Source organism: Protopterus annectens, chromosome 6.part0 (genome assembly GCF_019279795.1).
Source record: "Protopterus annectens isolate FY-2018-M chromosome 6.part0, PAN1.0, whole genome shotgun sequence".
Taxonomy (NCBI): Eukaryota; Metazoa; Chordata; order Ceratodontiformes; family Protopteridae; genus Protopterus; species Protopterus annectens.
The window spans coordinates 1,551,969,795-1,551,993,312 of NC_056737.1; the positions used below are offsets into that span (position 1 = coordinate 1,551,969,795).

General features: G+C 39.7%; 1 protein-coding gene across 1 annotated transcript in view; it reads right to left on the minus strand.

Moving 5' to 3' along the window:
* Window positions 1-23,518, minus strand: part of LOC122804001 (protein mono-ADP-ribosyltransferase PARP9-like) — a 1,237,155-nt gene that overhangs the window by 976,935 nt on the left and 236,702 nt on the right. Inside the window, exon 3 of the mRNA XM_044073682.1 lies at window positions 14,781-14,787. Coding sequence (XP_043929617.1) covers window positions 14,781-14,787 — 7 coding nt within the window. The remainder of the gene's footprint in view (window positions 1-14,780; window positions 14,788-23,518) is intronic.

Consider the following 23,518-nt stretch of genomic DNA (forward strand, 5'->3'; position numbering starts at 1 on the left):
CAATGCAGCCAGAGACAAAAGGTCTATACTAGGAAGCCTTCTGTATTCACCTTGGGGATAAACTAATTTCTACTCTAGGCAGGTGGAAGTCTGAAATTGTTTCTTGACTTCCAGAAGCTGCGACACATCTTAGCAAAGCTCTACCTGTGTGCATGGTAACACATATGTGCAAAATTCTGGTTCACTTTCTAGTAAAGGGGGTAGTATGGAAACCAGAAGACAGATGAACAGATGTATGTGATATCATTCTGTAATCCAGCAGAAATATGATGTTTTAATACTAGATGAGACTGTGTGAATCCAGTCATCTGTGTTAGTTTTAATATTTCCTGTCATTAAAACTCTAGTGTTTATTGTAAATACATATTTAGCATTTTCATGTTCCTTTATTATTTATTACTAAATATATTTAAATCTTTCATTGTAGCTGGTCCTTTAGAGAATATTTTAACCATTGAGAGTACTTTTATTCATGTGGTGACACTGTGGCTGCTCCTGAAAGCCTTACTGCATTTGGTGACGTCGGAGAGGAGGCGACACCAGCCGACGCCGGACCCAGACTTTGGAATTCGGCCGACCGAGGGCTGCCTGAGGCAGGACAACCCATATGTTATGACTGCAGTTGCATTCTTGAAGGACATTTGAGTACCCTTGTAAAAGCCTTAGAGTAGTTGGCTTTGGAGTGTCTGGTGGCAGTAACTACCTTATAGTCTAGACAGAGAGTCATAGGATCATAGGAGGTTACTAGCCTATTGGCCTTGTGGCCTGAATAAGCCTAGCCAAGAGTTTATCTCATGTTTAGACAAGTCAGCACTCAAAGCCCATATCCAGCAGGGACACAGGTGGAATCCCAGGGGTATATTTTCTGTTTCCCATCCAATTATCCCGGTTGTGCTTAAAAAGGGATAATGAGGTACTCTGCTTTAAGTGGAGAGGGAGTCTATTCCACAGATGGGGGGAGTCTCTGGGACACAAATCTGTCCCACCAACAAGTCCTATTGATATCACAGACCAGGCTGAGGTTGTGTGTACAGGTTGCTCGAGTGGAGCATGACTTGCGGATATGCAGTAGTCCCATCAAGGCAGGGTCTGAGATTACTTTGTATGCCGACAGAGGTCACCTCTGAGGAGTCTTTATGAAACTGAGCAGAGGGACAGGGCTTTTAGTCTATCTCTGTACGGTAGATGTTTGAAACCATGGATTCTCCTGGTAAGGAACCTTTGTGGTCTCTCCAGCTGCTGCATCTGCTTTGTGAGGTACAGGCAAAGGAGGCATTGTACTCAATAATTGGCCTTATAAGGGAAGAATACAGGGATGTTATGACCTCTTTGTACGAGACACCCTTACTTAAGAGGAGGGCCATGTAAAAAGCTTTCCGTACAATGGAAGCAACATGGTGGTCAAAAGTCAGGTTGCTATTAACCAGGGTGCCCAAATCCCTCACTACTGAATGTGTACTTAGGACATTGTTATTAATGTGATAATGTGTGGGGATGCCACTCTCCCCAAAGGGAATGATGATGCATTTTTTTGGCATTCAGCTTGAGGCCATGTTTCTGGCACCAGTCATTTGTTTGGGTGAGAACCTCTTGGAGGACGTCCACATCACTTGGGGAATTGATGACTGCGCCCAGCTTGCAGTCATCTGCAAACTTGGTCAGCCATAGCCCACTGGTTTTGGCCTGCACATCAGAGAAGTATATGTCAAATAATAGAGGCCCCAAAACCGATCCCTGTGGTATACCACTCATTACGGGGTGTACTTCTTGAGGTGGCTTCCCGTATTTTGATTAGGTGGGCTCTATAAGTGAACCAGTTTGCTACCCATCTCGTAATATATGGATTGATGCCAGTTGAGAGAGGTTATCTACTATGTCTGAGTTTGGAATAGTGTCAAAGGCTTTGGCCAGGTCAAGGTAGGGGGTGTGCACGGTCTTCCCCTCGCCCATGGCTTTGGTGACTGTCTCAAAGAAGTCAACCAGATTTAACAGACATGACCTCCCCTTGACAAAGGCAAACTGCATGGGGTAGACTGTTTGGAAGCTGCCAATGTCCCTGTTAATAAAGTCCATGATAATCTGTTTCATGGCCTTGCAGATCAGGCTAGTTAGGCTGATGGGTCTATAATTTCCTGGATTGGTGGACGCTCCACCTTTGTGTAAAAGGATGACAGTGGCTGTCCTCCACACGGCTGGGACAAAGCCAGTACTCAGGCTTTGTTTGAATAGGGTGCCTAATGGTGCTGCAAGTTCATGCCTGAGTTTTGTTACTGTCACACTGTTTGTAAAGCTTTTTTAGCTAATTTCACTGTGTGAAAGGTATTAACTTGAGTTTTTCTCCATTTGTTAAGCATCTGTTTGTTCTGATTTCTTGCCAAGGAGTGTATCATATAACTGATTTGTTAGCAGTTAAAGCATTCTCTAGAGTCCTAGAGTCTCCTTGCTCCTTTATCCATTTAAAACTTTCATTTAGTGTCTCTCTACTGTTTTTCTGCTGTGATAAACATTTCTGTAGTGTTTTCTGCCTAAATAGTGTAGCCAGTAGATGTAGCACAGTCCCAGTTCAGGTTTGCTGTCTCTGGGCCTGTTTGTTTGTTTACAGTGGTTGTTCTGAGTACATGTGCCAGACCATCTTGGATTAGCAGAAGCCTTTCTTCACCTTAGTCAGAGGATTGTTTTGATTGGTCACTGTCTGGTAGGGATTGGCTGGTCTAGGGCTTGGAGTAAGCACTCATTGGTCCTTTTGAGCTTTTCTGAAGTTGTTTCAGGTTGTACCTTCTGGAATTTAGGCACTGCCATTGACAGGAATTCTGTTTATTCACACTGAGCTGAACGAAGGAGGGGCACTGACCACAACACTGATCTGTGATATATATATAACAATAAGTATCCTGTTTTTTTTTTTTTTGCTTATTTTTACTAGTTATTGTTTATTCTAACCATTTATAGCACTGTTTATTGTCTGATGTCTACTATTTTTACTGTATTTTATTGCTATAAAGTAATCTGCACTATTGTGCTAAAACTGCCCGTCTTACAGGGCCTGTTAAATCATTTTTGTTACTGTCACACTGTTTGTAAAGCTTTTTTAACTAGTTTCACTGTGTGAAAGGTATTAACTGAAATTTTTCTCCATTTGTTAAGCATCTGTTTGTTTTTTCTGATTTCCTGGCAAGGAGTGCATCATATAACTGATTTGTTTACAGTTAAAAGCATTCTCTAGAGTCTACCTGCTCCTTTATCTGTTTAAAACTTTCATTTAGTGTCTCACTGCTGTTTTGCTGCTGTGATAAAAATTTCTGTAGTGTTTTCTGCCTAAAATAGTGTAGCTAGTAGCTGTAGAATAGTTTTCTACCCTACCTCTCTATTGGTGTCTTGTTCTTAAACTTGGTAGCTTTACAGTTGCCCACCCCTACTGTAAGTTTGATCTGGGACACTCCTCCCAGTCCAGTGTCATTAGCTCATTCAACCTAATACAGAGAGAACATTTGGGAAGGCCAACCCCCTTAGTTTCTTAACCTGAATTATCTCCTTTATCCCTTTCCACTTTACTAAAAAAAATAAAAAAAAAATAAAAAAAACTTTATTCAGCTGCTTTTACAGTATTTGTTTTCTCCTCTTATTCTATTACTTCATCTTGGTTTTTCTGCAACTTGTTCTCATTGCATCTTCTCTGCTGCATTTATTACTGCTTGTTTTTAGCCTGTTTAAAATTTAAGTGTTATTCTAAGCCTCTTAGTTTTGGTTTAAGCACTCGGGATTTAGGCCTACCCTTTAGCTCTCCCTGGCCTCTCTCCCTCAGATTCTGACAAATATGGATGAATAATTTCCTACCATTTCTCCTGCCAGCCTGGTTGATATGGGCATCCTGAGACAGTGTAGCAACTGCCTCATGTGCACAGACAACCACCTACTACTACCACCTAGGAACACAATTCGTGAGAGATGCAATTACATAAAGAAGCTACAGTCTATACTCTCTCCATCACAAGCCAGTATATCTGACACTGAGAAGGCTGTCAACACAATCACTACAACTCAACCAGCACCCACAACTACACAACACACATCCACATATGCAAGGTTTCTCAACCAAAAACAAAGGAGAGTCAGAGGCAAAAACACATGAGAACTCCACAACCCTCCACACCACATACTATGCAGTCATAGCTGGTAAATCTGTGCCAGCCTTTCCCCGGTGTGCTTGTGTGTGTGTGAAAATCAAATCTCAAAGAGTTTGTGTGCCAGCTGTTTGCAGTAGGGACACAGAGCACTGGTTTCACAGACAGGATGATGGAGGACTTGTCTTGGACACTTGGCTTTGGACTCAACTCTACAGCTGTTTCAGTGGGGAGTCTTACTGGGATCCTGCAGAGAGAGAGAGACAGAGAGAAACCTAGCCCATTGAATGAGTGTGTACCCTCTTAAGGGAAATTGTGCTTGATGCAGAGAGCTGCATCTGGAAAAACTGTGTGTATCTATTTTTGTTATAAATGAATGTCCCTATCTGGTGTCAGTGGTGAGGATTAAGGCTCCTTGATTACTGGCCTAGAGGAGGGAATGTCACAGATAGGACACAAACTCTGGTGACAGTTTGGTACCCTGTTGTGTCCAGACAACTTACCACTAATATACTTTTATTCCCACTTGCTGGCTCCCTCTGTAAGCTTCATGTGTTAACTTAAAACATTCCAATAAACATTGTTTAACCTTGTCATAATTTAAACAATCAATATCAAACAATTTAGAAACAGCGGTTACAGCTTTACCATGGAGTAAGGAGGTCAGCAAACGTACCCAGAGCTCTGGGTCAGCATTATACTGTTTACATATTCTTTTAAATATGTGAATAAAACTATCAAAATTATCACCTTCTTTATACTGCAGAAGAAATTTACTGACCTTTGTTGCTTCTGGGATTCAGTTATTCCCTCCCTCATTACCTCAGTGTTCCTGTCAAAGAATCACCATGTCTCTCTCATGTTGATGCTGCTTCTCATTTTCTTCAACCTCTAAATGCAGCAGTCTCTCTGCCAATTCTAATTCCATGCTCTGTGCCTCCAGCTTAAGTCTCGAACTCCAGACAGGTTTTTTAAATCCTATAAGGAAAAGGTGAACTGTCCTAGTTCTAAGGGTTGCACATCCCCATTGCCAGACTAGTTGTCCTCCTGGTTTCTGGTCTGTGCTGCAGCTGCAACTAAGGCTGTAATCATTTCTTCTTTAGTCAGGTTGGCATGCACTGTTCCTTTGGATCTTCACACCTTAGCCAGCTAGTCCACTCTCAGCTTGCCATAACTTTCTGCTGACATCTGTGACTGCTTCCCTTACTAAGCTAAACTAACAAAAATAAATAAAAGTCTTGTGAAAAAAACAACTCTTTATGGTTACCATGTGGCTGCTGAGAGTAAACACACCTTTAGTAACAACTGCTTACAGGCTACATAAGTTAATTAATATCCCACCACTGCCACCAATATATTACTTCACTCCTCTGGGCCAGTTATCAATGAGCCTCAATCCTCACCACTGACACTGGTTGGAAACATTCACTTAGAATAAAAATAGGTACACACAGTAATTTCAGATTCAGCTCTCTGCACCAAATATAATTTCCCTAACAGCACACACGGAGCACACAACAGTCCTGGGGCTGGGCTACTTCTCCAGGCCCCAAGTAAGACTCCACCTTTCTCTCTGCAAAAATGAGTGCTCTGTGTCCCTGTTCCAATTACATGACACACACACACACACACACACACACACACACACACACACACACACACACACACACACACACATATACACACAAGGGAAAGGCTTCTCTGGCATCTCAGGGCAACAATTAGTTCACCACTAAGGACAATAAGAGCAGGATCCTTGCCCAGATATTGCATCTCTGGCTGTATTCAGTCCTGTGAAATAAAGTCTTTATGGCCTAAACGAAGTCATTTAATTTCAAGCTACTTTTCTTAAGGTTAGCTGAGCTGAGCCTTCCTTTTCCAGTATCCTCTGTTAAAATAAATACACTTCAACAGTTAACAACAATACTGTCTTACATACATGTCTAATTGTTTTCTGTCCAGCAGGACCCACTGTTGATACATTTTTAACACAAGTGACTTTACAAATACATTTTTAATACAAGCATCTGTATAAATCAATGTAATATTCAAATGAGATATAATTCTTTACAAAACTCCATCTAGCTATGCTGGCATATGTTACACATACACTTCCCTACTCTCTCTGGCATAGCTGGCACTACTTCACATCATCACACCCCTTTTTCCTACCTTCTTAGGAAATAAACAAATGAGCAGCTATTGTAAAGGTCTTTGTCCTGTCAATGTAGCATACAAGTTGGCTGTGGACATCTAGTGTGTGTAGAATTCTTTCTCCTTAATTTTTAGGATCTGGAAAGAAAACAAAGACATTACCTACCTGGTTCTATGTAAAGTCTGAAATGACCTTAGGAATAAAGGAAGGATTTGCTCTCAAAAATAACCTTATCCTTGTGAAAAATTAGATAGGGATGACTTGGCATAGGAGCTTGTAGCTTGCAGAGTTCAACACAGTAAGCAACACTGTTTTCCAAGATAAGAACTTCAAATCAGCCTCATAACCACGTTCAAAAGGAAACAGTTAAACAGTAAGACCCCAAGAAGGAGCCGCCTGCTTTTTGGGTGGACAGATAAGTAAAACCCCTTTCAGAAACTGTTTCATTTGAGGTAGGGTAGAAATTAGGATCTAAGGGCAGAGTGGCATGCATGGTTGAAAGATGAACCTTGATAGAAGAATAAGAAAGGCCAGAGTGTAATAAATACTGAAGAATCACTGGACATGGTGTCTTAAAAGGGTTCTGGTTCTTGGTTTGGTATTAACTAGAAAATCTTTTCCACTTACCTATATCTGATTTTCTAGTAGCAGGTTTAATACCTGCTAAATGACCTCAGAAAACTGCCTACAAGGTGATAAAAAGACTACCATCCAGACAGTCATTTGAAGAAGATGAAGGCTGGGGTATATCAATAACTCCTGCCCTGTGTGAGTAAGTCCATTCAGTGAGGAAGCTGGTGGTAATTGTCCTTGGCCATTTTCAAGAGAAGGGAAAACCACTGTTGCCTGAGTCCAAAGGAAATCACCAAAATAATCTTTGAGGAGTCCTATATTTTTAGAAGAACCCTGGATGGAAAAGCATACAGGATCATTCCTGCCCATGGGAATGAAAAGGCATACAACTTCCAGGCGTGTGTGCAAAGAGTCCTAGAGCAGAATTTCCTTCAACGTCTGTTGTGACTGGAGGCAGACAGATTTATTTGAGGAGTTCTTCACAGACTGATCAGTTCCTGGAAGATCCACACTTTCAACTTTCATTCATAAGGGTCTGCCTTAATCCTGTTCATCTTGTCAGCAGCACTGACTTGATTTGCTGGAATGCTGATACACTGGAGGGGTAGATTGAACTGAGCTTCTAGAACCCAGCTACCATAGGTAGTCTGCAAACGTGGTAGGACCTGGTTTCCTCTTGTTTATGTACTATATACCTGTAGTGTTGTCTGTGGTTACTAGTAGAGAGACTGGAGTCCAAAGATGAAGATTTAAAAAGTCTTTATTAGAAGCAACATTGTTTTTCAAATTTATGCATTTTAACTTGTCCTACATGTTCTAGAGGCCCTGAACATTCACAGCCTTGGACATAGTGCCCCAAGCAAAGTCTGATGCATCTATTGTTACAGACTCAGAAGGGGCTGGAAGGGAGAAGGGGAAACCAAGCATGCAAAGTCTGGAGGTAATGCTACTCAATGCTAGAAGTCTAAACCTCAAAATGCACTCTCTTGAGGCACTCCTAAAAATGGAGAACATCGATATCTGTGCAGTAACTGAGACCTGGTTCAAGGCTCCAGAGAGCACCCCTGCAATACCAGGCTACAACTCTTACCACACTTTTCGGCCACCAAACCAGGACAGAAACACTAAAGGTGGAGGAGTGTCAATATTCACCAAGGATATTCATACCACCAGGCTAGTTGGCCAACACAATGTGTCTGAAATTCTCCAAGTGCAACTAACACTAGGTAAGACTGCAATCCAAATTGTTGCTTGCTACAGATCCCCCACCATACCCCAAGATTCTCACTACACCTTTTTAAACATACTGGAAAATATTAAGATAGAACCAAACACCCTAATACTGGGTGATTTTAACTACCCTGCCATTAACTTGGAAAACTACTCATGTCCCAACACATTTGCGCAACGGTTCTTGGAATTCATAAATTCCAATGCCCTGGATCAACTAATCCATAGTCCCACCAGGGGCTCCAATATCCTAGACCTGGTCATTACCAACATGGGAAATCAATGCTCCATACCTATGGTCACCCCCTTGTTAGTCAGGTCTGACCATAAGCTAATCACCCTTAACATCCACATCCCACCCCACCCCCAGTAAAGAAACCACCATAAAAAACTTCTCCAAAGCCAACTTCATGCTACTCAAGTCAGAAGTGACAAGCTTCATAACACCCATGCAGATGGGAACTGAAAGTTCAACTGCTGAGTCCTACACTAAGGCACTGTACGAGCACATCCACTCATGCATGAATCGTGCCATCCCAAATAGAGCCAAAATGCTCTCATCCAAAAAAAGGTAGCCAATCTGGTGGTCCCTGCCATAAACAAACTTTACAACAAAAGGAAGAAACTTTTGCAGAAAAGAGGAAAATCCCAGGATGCAAAAAACTCCCTTACTAGCCTCAGTAAGAAACTGAGATGCCTCATAAAATCCTCCAAAGCTAGTTACGAAAATAAAATTGCCAAATATTCCAAAGACAGCCACAAAGCATTCTATAACTATGTCAAGAATCTAAATGGCAATGCTCAGATCTGCTCTGAGCTAAAACAGAATGGCATTAAATATACTGATCCAAAGGATATTGCCAATATCCTGGCAGATCGTTTCAGTGCCAACTTCACCCCATTCTCACCCCCTAAATGGCCCATCTCAATACTGGAAGATTGCCAAATTCCAGTAATAACGGCCACACAGGTACAAAACGCACTCTCTAAAGCCAAGAATACAGCATCCATGGGACCAGATGACATCCCAGGCTGTGTACTACATGAACTACAATATGAACTGGCACCTCACCTAAGTGTCATGTTTAATCATAGCCTCACCTCAGGTTTCGTGCCCACTGAGTGGCACAGAGCTACAGTTATCCCAATCCACAAGGGGGGATCCACCTTGGATCCCGGAAACTACCGTCCCATCAGTCTGACAAGCCTTATCTGCAAGGCCATGGAGCGTATTATCATGGAACTTATAAACAAAGACATTGGCAACCTTCAAACACTGGACCCCACCCAGTTTGGGTTTGTGAAGGGCCGATCTTGTCTCCTGAACCTGATTGACTTCTTTGAATCAGTCTCCAGAGCCATGGACAAGGGTAAGATGGTCCACACAGCCTATCTAGACCTTGCCAAGGCCTTTGACACCATCCCCCACTCTGGAATCATAGATAAACTTACTAAGTTGGGCATTAATCCCTATGTCACCCAATGGGTTGCTAAATGGCTTACTGATAGAACCCACACTATAAAAGTAGCCGACTCCAAATCCAGCTCCAGACAAGTGACAAGTGGAGTACCTCAGGGTTCAGTCCTGGGGCCGCTCTTGTTTGGCATCTACTTCTCTGAAGTACAGGTCAACACTAAGGGACTCTGGCTAAAAAGTTTGCAGATGACTGCAAACTGGGAGCCATTATTGACTCCCCAAATGATGTGGATACTCTACAAAATTGCCTTACAGAAACAGATGCTTGGTGCCAGAGCCATGGGCTCAAGCTCAATGCCAAGAAATGTATTGTTATCCCCTTTGGGAAAAAACATGTATCCATGAATTACCATATAGGTGGCAGTACACTAAACACAGAAAGTGTGATAAGAGACTTAGGGACACAGGTGGACAGTGGTCTCACCTTCGATAACCACATCGCCACAACAGTCAGGAAATCCTTCTATGTGGCACACCTCATCACGAAGGGCTTTCATCCAGAAAGAAGGAGGTCATTGTCCCACTGTACTCATCCCTCATTAGACTCATTATAGAATACAACGCCCCATTTGGTATGTACCTCTCAAGACATCTGCAACAACTGGAAAGGCCTCAGAAATACCTCACTAAAAGAATCACAGGCCTAAAGCAGATGCCCTACACTGACCGCCTTAAAAAACTCCAGCTATACTCTGTCGCATATCGTCTACTCAGAGGCGATCTCTGCTTAACATACAAGGCCATGTCAAACCCAGAGCTGTTGGACATGCTACACTTAAAGAAATCCCAATCCCTCAGAGCTACACGCTCCAGGGATCTAAACCTGGTCATCACAATAAACAAAACATGCTGGAGGGATAGGTACCTGACCCAGAGACTCCCCAGACTCTGGAATAGATTGCCCATACATGTCAAGCAGAGTGCCTCTTTGGACCTCTTCAAGGGGAACCCTGACGATTGGATGGGAGAAAGGAAATTCACCCCAGGGATCACGTCAGTCGTCCTGCTAGACAGGGGTCCAGGAAAGTAAATAATGTGGGAAGAAATAGCCAGGGAATTGTTATGGCTAGGCTTGTATAGGCCCTAGGGCTGACAGCCTAGTACCAACCTATGAACCTATGAACCCGGATTGAGAGACTACCGATTCATCCACCAGAGTAAATCCTTTTTCACAAATCACAGCACTGGAATAGAGGGGTGCAGGTGCATTGTCCACACTGACTTGACAAACTAATGAATCTTTCTCATGTGATGTCTGGGCAAAAGAATCATGAAAAGAGTTGAGGTCACGAAAACTAGCATTTTGAGATATTTCCCTGGTAGATGCCTGAGACTAAAGAATATAAGACACTACCTCCTTGTAACATTCAATTTTGTCAGAAGGAAGAAAGAATGGCATAAGTGAGGTATCCAGTAGACATCCCAGATGCCCTACCCTGTCGGACGGAATGAAGGAAGACTTCTCTCTGTTCAACTGAAACCCCAGGATGAGAAAAAGGTTATTATGCAAGCCAGAGACTACTGACAGCATGTGAGAGATTCTACAACAAATAAAGCAATTGCCTAAATATGGAAAATGTGAATGTCCTACAACCCGCAATTGGCTACTACAGTTTCCAGGTATTCTGTGAACTCTCTTGGGAGTTATAGATAAACCAAACAGCAATGCAGAAAACTGAAAATATCAACCAGATACAGAACAATGCAAATATCAGCTGAATTACTTGATGACTGGAATGCATTGATAAGCATTTTTTTAATTCAAAGTTACCAGAAAACTGAGATGTAGAATAATAGGTAACAGAGACCGTAAAGATAGCATTTTGAACTTTGGGAATTTTGTGTGAAAGTTTAGAAAAGAAAAATCTAGGGCAGGTTGCCAGGGTCCTTATTTGGCACCAGAAAGACTCTTGAATAAAATCATCTCCCTATTTGATCTTGGGATCTACAACCTGCCCTAAGACAGCATCTGATAACGTATAGGCAGGAACAGGGAAGTTTGGTCAGATTAATAAAGAGTAACACCTTGAAAAGGAAGAAGGGAATCCCACTGCCAAATATAGCCATTTTGAATGTTTCTTAGAATCCAAGTGTCTGAAATTATCTATCACAAAGGAAAGTGAAGAACCAGACTTTGGTACAACTTTACAGACTGCCATAGCGGGGAGGGGATAATACCCTAGAGGGCATATATTCCATTTGTTTTCTTAGATTGTTCTTGGTTCTGGGAGAACCTTCCTTTCTTCTCTGAATGTCTCTGCCAATGTATTTTTTATTTTGTTTGCCTGTGGTTTGTTGGGAATGCTTACTCCGTTTTCTAAAAGAGGAACTGGAACAGAAAGAAAAGTTTTATTATATTTTGGAAAGGACGGATTACAAAAATCTGGGCTATCCCCTAAATAAACATTTCTCTTTCATTAAGTCTTTTAACAACCTCAGGACAGGAAGGACCAAATAATACTTTTTAATCCAGGATAACATTAACATTTTCAGTTTTGGCATCCTCTGGTAAATTCTGAGAATGTAGCCAGACAAATTTCATCACATAACCAGGGGAAGCTGTCCTAGATACATCAACAACGTCATAAACACATTTTAAGGAATGTCTGCTTACCTGAGATACAGGAGATACAAAAGGCTCATGTAGTACCTCGGGTGACTTCAGGTGATGAGAAAAGGTAGCTCACTTAACTTGTGTGATAGTATCACACTGCAGTAACTGTAATAGTTGTAGTAGCACAAAATCCTTCACGATAATATAGACCAGTTTGCGGTCTGTAATGGATAGAATCATTTTTATATACTAGGTAAGAGAGAAAGACAATTACACAGGAGGATTTATGAGCATAACTATGCCATTCAAAAGAAAAACATAACTCTTTGTAAACATTCTCTAGTATGTTCTACTTTTACTAGATTCTACTTTGGTATATTTGAGGTGATACCCCATTCACCCAGAGGAGGGGCATGGGAAGAAGAACTTGAAAGGAAAGAGCTATTGTGGCAATTGAGACTGAATACAGTTACATTACCAGGACTCAGTGAACATATATCTGTCATCCCTGTACATAAGATAAGGGCAGCTAAGCTCTGAAACACAACATAAAATATTTTTTCATTAGTCTTGTCTAGATATTTTTCTCATCAGTACCAGGTTGGCATTTATGTGATTTTATTACTTGTTTACAGTTTTTAACAGTCTTTAATAGTTTATTCATGTACAAACACACATTATTTTAAGTCAGTATTTTGTTGAAGAATTATTTTAACTGTTTTTAAAATAAAAGTATTTTAACACAGATAGGGTAGCAAAACAATTCATGTAAGACATAAGTCTTATACAACAGTTTACATTTACTGACAGTTTTACTGTAAGAATTCTGTATTACTTTATTGGAAAGCATTTCTTATTGGCTGTTTTCTTTTCAAATGTCTTTATGTACTTTGATTTTGCTTGCAAACAGTATTCTGATGAAGACCAGAACAGTGGGATGAAAGCACTTAACTGTGTTTGTTCCTTCTATACAAATTTTGTATTTTATCAGACTTGTAGTTTTGTGTTTATTATTTCATCATTTATCTACAATAAGGTTTGTGCTTGGACTCTCTTTGTGTTTAAACTGGTATACATTATCTTGAATGGTGTTGTGCTACTACAGCTATTATAGTAATTGCAGTGTGATGCTATCACACAAGCTTGAGCTACCTTTTCTCTTCACCTGAAGTCACCCAAGTTACTATGTGAGACTTTTGCTTCTAAATTTTGATTTGGCTGCAGACACATGCTGGTTTTGAATTCTTTGAGATACAGAAAATGCTACAGAATTCAGAGATGTTTTAGCTTCTGAAGAAAGGATGTCGGCAATTAATTTTCTCATATTGTCAAAAGAAGCTATAAGAAATTTAGACACACAAGTCTGTCAATTTACTATTCTGAAGGTCAAGGTGGAGGAAGCAGAAACATCTTTACAAATCTATCAAAGGCTTTCCTTAGTTTGTCAGAAAGGATAGCAATAGCTGCTGCAATGAGTTTGGCAAAAGATTAATTTGACAGAGAAGTCTCTGCAGGATCTGATCTAGGGTTAGAAAAAAAGAAATTTGCTGGTCTGAGGAGCCTTATACAATTTGTCAGACTTTCTGAGAGCAGGCAAATTGTTGGTTGCCAAAAAAAAAGCATTCCTTAAGACTAGCAACACAGGAGGAACAGCTGCAGCTTGAGAAAATCCAGCTGTAACATATCTTTTCTGAGATTCTGGAATTTCTTTTTGCTCCCCTGAAACAACAACAACCAACTCCTTCATTTTGACAATAGTATCAGGAAAATAACTCCAAAGGAGAGGAATCTGCAGAATAACATTTCTCAGAGTCCGATCCCCCATTTTGTGGAGTGGGAACTGGAGTAACGCAGTCCAAGACAAATTCCTTTTCCTCAGATTTGGAATCAGTATCTGAGACACAGGAAAATATTTCTCTTTTAAGGTGAATGGAAGACTCAGCATTTAAAGACTGAAATTTTCTATATTAACACTTAGCAAAAAAAAAAAAAAGCCAATCTTCTTTATCTGCTTCAGAGAGGGAGAAGTATGCTTAGTTTTATGTTTCCTTTTTTTTTTCTGGGAGATACCCCTCCCCTAGAAAAAGAGCAGTGTGAAGGACAGTCCCTTCCCATGGATGAGGCACTTCACAGAAACTTAGCAAAGAAGCATCCCCCAGTCCCTTCCCCGATAAAAGCAAAAGTTGTTCTCCCACACAACACAGGCAGCTGAACAGCCACAGAGGATGGGCCTAACTCCCAGTCCTTAGTGATTTTCTGAAGAATCAACACCAGGGGGGCAATAAGAAGAAAAATATGAATGCTCCAAGGATCCAACAGATGGCCAAATCAGAGTAATTTGTCAGTGGCTGAGGCAAAGAGTAACGGGAGTAAAAAAATCAAAGCCTCCCTGATAACTTTTTTCTTCTTGTGGCTTAGGGAGGCATTGATAATGTTAACTGGGACCCAGGTCCACATTCTAGCCACAAAAGGAGTCTCACAATCAGACAGCAGAGCTTTGATGAGTCGGTTTTACCATCTAACTAACAAAATTACTTTCTGAGGTAACATTTTTAGTGAAAATCATCAACACACTAGCCCCAGCAACTCTCAATACTGTTATGCAAAAACAGCACGCTTTTCCTCACAAAAATTAAAATAAATAAGGGAATCCCCACAGGGACCCAGGACCATCTGTCTCCTGAAAAAATGTTTCTATAAGTTTTTAGCTGAGCTTAGAAGATGAGTAAAACATTCTGACATGAAATTTAGGTTTTGTGGAAAAAAAACTGCAACGACAATTCCCAAAACAAAAGTCTAAGCCTCCACCTATAAAGCCCTCAAAACCAAAAGTCTAAGCCACTAACTAAAAAACTTCATATAAAAGTTCACTTTTTTCTTCACACAAAATATATTTCAAGGGATTCCACTAAGGGAACCAAAACTCAAAATATATTTTTCAATGATAAAACTTTTACAGACAACCACTAAACAGCCAATATATTGTCTCAAATAATTTTCTGACTAGAAAGAAACACTTTTCTTCACAAAAAATAAAAAAGTACAACATGAACTAGGCTTGATAGATGTTATATTACCAAACAGAATATGCATCCGATTAAAAATTCCTGAACCCATCCTACTACTATATCAGATCATGCTCTAATCTATTTAGAGTTGCAAGCAAAATGATCTATATACTTTGACTGGCACTGGCATCTCCTAGTGTACTTGCTTAATAAGCCAATATCTATAGAGCGGGATATGAAACTCCTGCTAGATGATCTTAAAGTCCTAAATAGTTTAGAAGATGATTTAAGGCTAAGCTTGGAATTCTTTTAAAATGAGGATTAGAAGTCAGGTGTAGATAAACCAATCAGAGATGCGGCAATGAAGTAGAGTCAGATATTTGCAAGCAATTAAAGATGTTATGGTAACATAGGAAGACTATTAGGAACAAATTTCCCCCCAAATACAGGCAACATCTACAGACATTGAAATTAGACATGGGTGAATATTATTTTATTTTACATTTGTTGACCGGGCTAGTCTAACTGGATACATGTCCATTTTCAGTAGAGTCCCGGGGAGATAAGCTCCAAGACAGAACAATGAAAACAATAACATAACAAATAAGCAACATTAAACACAAATCATATTTACAATGCATATTACAGGTTAACACAGTAAATTCAGCAGTGCAGAATGCAGGCATAATATAGCATACTGGTACAATATGTGGTGTACTAGAGGGAGATAGTATTGAGGTCAATAAGGAAGGAATCACAGTTCATGAGTAGAAAGGGTAGGTAGAGCAAAGTATGTAGAGACACATAACTAGTCAGGCTTAGTATTTTGTTTTTGAAGAGTGATAGTGAGGGAAGTGAGGAAAGTTCATTGGGGAGGAGATTCCAGGCTTTTCCAACAGTATTAGAGAAGAGGGAGTCGCCAGCCTTGTTGCTTGGTTTAGAGGTATGTACTAGAAGTTTGTGAGAAGACCTTAATGATTTCAGATTTTTACAGGGGTGAAGAGTGTGGATAGAATAGGAGTTTTGGAAGGTTTGTAAAGAGTGTTGTGGGCTGTAGATAGTTAATGGAATTTAATCAGGTTTTGTAGTTCCAGCCATCCCAGCTGCTTTATATTAATGCAATGGTGGGTTCTAAAGGGGTTGCCTGTAGCAAATCTGGCAATGTTATTGTACGACATTTCCAATTTGCTAAGGTTATTTTTAGATAGCTTAGTAAAAATGGGTGAGGCATAAATAAGTGTAGAAATTAGATGAGTGTGAGCTATAGTGGTTTTAGCTGTAGGTAAAAGGAAGGTTTTAATCCTATAGACAGAGCCAAGTTTTTGTTGACAGTTTTTATAGTATTGTTAATATGGATATCAAAGTTCAGATTGTCAATAATGATACCCAATAGCTTGGTGGTTGGGTCTGGTGATATAACAGTTTTATTGGTAGAGATAACTGAGAAATCAGGAGGAGAGGACTTTTGGGTAGGAGAGAAGAGAAGGAGTTTAGTCTTTTTGGGGTTTAGGAGAAGGCACCTATGTGTAAACCATTGTTCAACTGTATTAAATACTTTCTGGGTAAGAGAGTGAAGCTCAGAAGAGGAAGTGGCTGAGCATATCAGTGTGGAGTCATCAGCATATTGTATGCATGTGGCTTGGGGGATAGCAAGATGAAGGTCATTAATAAATATGGAAAAAAGTAGAGGTCCTAGGATGGACCCTTGAGGGAAACCAAGGTTAACGGGCAGGAGGGTGGATAGAGACTTGTGCCATAGTACGGCCTGTTGTCTTTTATCTAGGTAGAACTGGAACCACTTTATGGAAGATGTATCTAGTGACAGGGATTTAAGTATTTTGATGAGAATCTGGTGATTTACCATGTCAAAAGCTTTGGATAGGTCAATAAATAGTGCTGAAGAAAGCTTGTTAAGGTTGCGGTTTTTATTGATACAATCTGTGAAGGAAAGAAGGGCAGTGGTAGTGCTATGTGAAGGTCTGAATCCATGTTGACTGTTGGAAAGTAAATTATCTTGGGTTAGATGGTCAAGTAATTGTCTGTGAATGCATTTTTCCATGATCTTTGCCAAAGGAGAGAGAAGGGCAATGGAGCGGTAGTTGGAGAGTTCAGTGGAGTGTCCACCTTTATGGAGGGGGATAATATGGGAAATTTTCCATAAGCGAGGGATATGACTTTTGGTAATACTTCTATTAATCAGAATGGAAATGGGATAAGCAATAGCTTTGGCTGATTGTTGTATGATTCAGCAGGTAGTTGGTCTGCTGAGGGACAGCATGGTTTTAGTTTCTGTAGTAGGGTTAGAATATATGTTGTTGGGACAGGCTGGATATGAAAAGGAGGGGGTGAGGTTGATTTATAGGAAGGTAGAGTGAAGTTATTAGGTGATAGTTGACTAGCTAGTGTTTGGATAGCATTAGTAAAAAAGGTATTGAAAGCATTGGCTGTATTCATTGGATTTTTGTGGTCAGTATTTTGAGGGTTTGGAGTAGTGGATTGACCTGGATGCAGTAGTTGGTTAATGTTAGTCCAAAATTTTTGTGGGTTGTTTTGATTAGCTTGTTGAGGATGTACGTAGTAGTTTATTTTATCGGAAATTATAGCTTTCTTGGCATAATTTCTTAGCTGTCTAAAGGTTTGCTGATCTACAGGGTTTTTAGTCTTTCTCCATTTTGCCCAAAGTTTATATGTTAAGATTTATTTTGTGTTTGGTTTCTTTTGACAGCCATGGTGCAGAGTTGGTTTTAATTCTAATTAATCTGGTTGGAGCATGGTGGTTGAGAATGGCAAGGAAGTTAGAGTTAAAGTAATTAACGGCTTCATCTAAAGGGAGGTGTTGTAAGAGAGACCAGTTACAAGCTCTTAGTTCCATTTGGAATAGTTCAGGATTAAAGTTCTTTTTTAGATCTGATGTTTTGACAGATGTTGGAATGGGAGTATTGGTTTTATGTCTGATGATGTAGGTAAGTGGTCACTTAAATCATCAAGGAGAGTTCCAGAATCATAAATGTGAGGATGATGGTTTATGAAAATCCAGTCTAATAAGCTTGCTTTCTTGTTAGATTTATTTATCCTGGTGGGGGAGGTAATGGTTTGAAAATACCCATATAGGTTAATATGGGTTGTGGGGAGACTGCTACTTTAACAGTTCCAATCAATGTTTGTGTCGCCTAGGATTATGGTTTCTTGGGGCAGGTGCTGGGAAAGCCAACAAAGTATATTTTCCATGGTGGCAGTGTTGTTACCAGGTGGTAGATACATACAGATAATATAGATGGATTTGGCATTGTTAAGATGAAGTTTGGAGATAAGAATTTCTTCATTGGAGTCTATGGGTAGTTTACAGTCATGAGTGTTTAATTGTAAGCTAGATTTATACAGAATAGCAACCCCACCACCTTTCTTGGTTACTCGGTCTAGTCTCAGGATATTATATCCAGGTGGGATGATTTCATTGTCTTTGGTTACAAGTTTTAACACTGTTTCTGTTAAGCAGAGAATATCAAAGGAGTAGACTTCAGTTAGAGCTTGGAGTTGAGTTACTTTTATTGTTAATGCTACGTATAAGTCAGATGAGCTATTAAGAGGGAGTTAGATGATTTAGGGAGGGCATGAGTAGGTGATTGTTTGTGGTTATGGAGAGAGATAGGAGTTGTTGCTGGGCCTGGGTTAGGGTGGATGTCAACATCCTTTAATGAGAGTAGTAGACGTAGATAGTTTGGATTAGGGAATCTGCTGTATAGAAGTAGGCCTTTCCTGGGATTTAGATTGTTGTATTTTATGTGTTGTGTTCTATGATACTTAGGAAGTATGTAGTTAGGTGAAGATGTTATATTAGCATGGATAAAAAGAAGAGGAGGGATTGGAGAGTTGGTTTCCTTATTAGGGTAGTTTAGGTATGGACATAGTGGGTGTTCAAAGGAGGTGAGTAGATGGGTGAAGATTAAAGGAGGTAGTAGTGAGAGTGTGAATAAGAGTAGGACATAAGATGCAGTAGGTGGTTTATACATTATATGAATAAGTATAGATTGTCTCTTGTTAGAATATAGAAGTAAAAAGGGTGGGGATGAGAGAAGGGTGTGGTATGATTAAAAGGGGAGTGGTGAGAGGTTAGATATGAGAGAAATTGGGTAATTGGAGAGTGTTAGGAGAGTAAAGGTAGGAGGAAGACTGTGTTTGAAGACTAATGGTAAGAGCAAGAGGTGTGGTTAGAGAGTAAGAGGAAGAGGTGTAGTTAGAGAGTAATGGTAAGAGGAAGAGGTGTGGTTAGTAAGTATAAGGGTAGGACCCCTGGGGGTGTATGGGAATTGGGGGTAGGGAGCGGGTAGAGACAGATACTGAAGCAGTTAGCGAAAAACAATCAGCTGGACTAGTTCCAGGTGGTAGGTTGGAATAGTATAGATGCTAGAAAGGTGTCTGTGGACAGTAGAAGTGGAGGGGAAAAAGAGAGCACTAAATAGCACTTCGGGGACTACTGAGCTGAAGAAATTGAGGTAAGTAGCTGGTCATGAGAAAAGGGTAAGAGGAGATTATGGCTGGAATAAGGGCGCCACCTAGTGGACAGTTCAAGTATTGCAGGCTTGTATGAGAGGGAGTAAGTTGGTAGACAGCAAGGAACAGTGTGTGTAAGACAAGAGTGGTATCTATGCAGGTGGGAGGAGGGAGATAATGAAGATACAGAAAAAGGGGGAGTAGAGGCTGCTGGCTGTCCTAGCTCAGGACTGGCTTTAACACTTGAGCTAGTGGTACAATAAATAGAAAGTCTTTCTTGTAGGAATTATTCACAGACATACTTTACTGGTTTCCTTGAAAGAGGGATTGTAGGGTAGTTATGCAATGAGGTGACCCGCCGATATTTGGAGAGGGTTCTTTAGCTTCCTGCTGACTAGCACTGGAAGCACAGGATGAGTAGGGTAACTTTAGAAGGCAAGAGAGACAAGGTAGAAATGAGAAACAAGAGGTATCACAAAACAAAGGTATAAATACTCAGAATAACACTAATCATTCCCAGAATCAAATATTTCAATATCCTGTATACATTTCCAAAAACCTAAGAATATTAAATTTAACAGTCGATCACAGGGACATTAGCTCTGGTTAGCAGTGAAACATTTCCAAATCTTTGGTAGCAGCAATGCAAAACTCTATAATGCAATAGTTATATGCCTTTTTTATAGCAGTATAAAATAAAGAATGCAGTTAAAAACAAATTCCATTCTACTTAGCAGCAGTATAAAACTAATTAAAACAATGTTTGTAAATACAAATTTAAATCTTTGATAGCAGCAATACAAAACTCTAAAATGCAATAGTTATATGCCCCTTTGTAAGCACCGCTGGAGGGAGGTACGTTTAGCCCTGGCCCTTTAAGATTCTCTACGTGGATGTTGTGTTTTTTAAAGCCGATTACTGGCTTTTAAGAGTGGAGTTAGAAATGTAGAATAATCCGCTGGTAAGGGCAAGAACTTCTGCTTTAAATGTTCAATAAAGAACAGGCAGGCTCAGAATTGGTGTATTTTTAATGCCGTTTGCTGGCTTTTAACAGTGGAGTTAGTATTATCTAATCCTCTGGTAAGGGTAAGTGCTTAGGTGGTGCTACATGAATCTTTTATACACGTAAAGGTTCAATGAAGAACAGGCACGCTCAGGGATGGTGTACTTTATAAAGCCGTTTACTGTCTTTAACAGTAGAGTTAGATTTATACAATAATCCGCTGGTAAGGGTAAGCGCTTAGGTAGCGCTGCATAAACCTTTTTTACGTATTAAATGCCCAATAAAGAACAGGCACGCTCAGAGATAGTGTATTTTTTACAGCCGTTTAGTGGCTTTTAACAGTAGAGTAAGCAATTACAAAATAATCCAATGGTAAGGATAAGCGCTTAGGTGGCACTGCATAAATCTTGTTTCCTCTTTAAATATTCAATAAAAAGCAGGCACACACAGAGAAAATCCCTGTGAGTTGGGTTTTTAGTGATTTCGCCGATATCGGCTTACTAATCCTCCAGAGGCAGAGACTCTAGTGTATTCGGAGAACCAGCACTAACAAGGATGTAAAAAATCAAATACCTACATTTTGACAATAATCCAAAAGGGATTAAATTACTAGCTCAAAAATTAAGACAGTAGAAAGTTGAAAGAACAGATAAAAATTAAGAGATCCCAACACAAAAAGACTAGAACTGGACCCAGATAACATTGCAGACACGATGTCTGCATACTTCAGCAACCAAAACAAGAGGGATAAAGAAGTTAAGAGTAGAACACAGGAAAGACAGGAATATTTAGCTGCACTACGTCCTCACCAAATTACAGAAAAGGAAAGGAATAATCTCACAAGAGCAGTAAGTGCTGAAACGACAATAGGACAGTATGGGCAGACAGGAAGTGGGGAAGTCACACAAAAAGGATGGTGTTCCTGTGGAAATTTGGAAAATTACAGCAAACAAAACTGATAATGTCTTGCTAAAGTTATTCAACTGCATTTTAAAAGATGGCCATATCCCACCCTCTGGGATGACTGTAGTCATGGTGACTTTGCTTAAAGGGGGAAAATATTCCACTGATCTCCAGTTATACAGACCAATATCAATCTTAAACCATGATTATAAAATATACACAAGTATTTTTGCAAAATGTTGGTTCTCATACTCCCCAGAATTGCAGGTTTAGATCAGTGTGGATTTGCTGATGGGAGGCAAACACTGGACAACATAATCAAGACGTTAATGTCACAAAGGGACTCAGAATTTAGAAAAATATGGATGATTACAATGGGACTCAATGCAAAGAAGGCATTCAGCAGGGTAACCTGGGCTTTCTTATTAAATGCATTCAACTTTTATGGCTTCCCTACGTCATGCACCATACTACTTACCCATCTACAATTGAGTGCACAAGTCATACTGAAGAGTGATGGCAAGCTCACTCAAAATTTAGCATATCGAGAGGAACAAGACAGGGATGTCCCCTGCTCCCCCTCCCTTTTATTTGCTTTGTATCAAGAGCCATTGGCAACTGAAATAAGGAATTCTATCATCGTTGGTTACAGATGCGGAGGCTAGAAGAAAAATATTGCACTGGTTGCAGATGATGTCATATTCTACCTTTCAAATCCAGAAAAGGATTTAAAAGATTTTCTCACAAAATTAAAAAACTTTGGACAGTAATCAGGGTATAAAATTAATAAACCTAAGACTAAACCAATAACTGTAAATTATACCCCCAATCACAAGTTAGTTCAAGATTATCCATATATTTTGGGACACTGGAAAATGAAATATCTAAGGGTTTGGTTGAGTACCAAGGTTCATTTGGCAGTAACATATAATCAGATATGCTGCAAAAAGTCACCATAAAGCTAAACACGCAGAAACTAGTGGAAATGAACTTCGAACGCACCATTTTAGCTGTTAAAATGTTCGTGGTTCCTTTGATTTTATATGTTATGCAGGCAAACTGATTTTTCTGACAACGAAACCAGTGTCAAAATCAGTAAAGCTTTAAAGGAGTTTATCTGGAAAAATAAAAGGGGAAGAGTCAAACAGGAAAAGATGGAACTTCCTGTAGAGCAAGGTGATTTAGGGTTATGCAACCTAGAAAAGTCCTATAAAGGTCACTCAATTAAAACATATGTACATAATATGATACTTTATGGTCAAGATGGACAAATAAACCCTGAAAAGGGTTTGTGGGAAATTTCTACAACTACAACCCATTACAAATATGTTCAACATTGCAAAAAATATATCAGTCATCTACTGACATATAAAAAATTTCAGAAGCAGAAAGAGTAAATACAGCTAATAAGGAAAAATAAGACACAGGCATAATGTGACTATACTATGGAATACCTAAAAGTAGAAGGCTATATTACTGGGAAGATCTCATCAACTGAGAGTAATTAATTGAAATTAGAAAGAATTAAATTTTCACTTAAGAAGAGGGTCAGATTAATGACCTGATTAATGTACCTGGAGTTATGATGACTGCTAAAAACTGCTTAGAGAAAAGAATGAGGAGAATTTTGTTTCCTTCCTTCTTTGACAGTTATACATTAAAAGACTGCATTTAAAAAGAAGTAATATCCAGAGCATATAGGAGGATAATTGAGTTAAAAGAAAACTCAATGCAGAATGTAAAGCATGACTGAACTACCAAGATGAATGTGCAAATCTTTTAGGTGGAATGAACTTAGATATGAACTGTTCTAAGACACACAGTGAAATCCAGGAAATTTTGCATTTTTTCCTGGAAATGCCTCCACAAATATTTTATATATCAGCTTAAGTCATATGCACCCACAGGTTCAGGCATTTACTGGCAATGCAAAACTTAAAAAAAATTGGGAACATATATTTTGGGAATGTTTTAACATTTGGATATTTAAAACTAAACTTCAG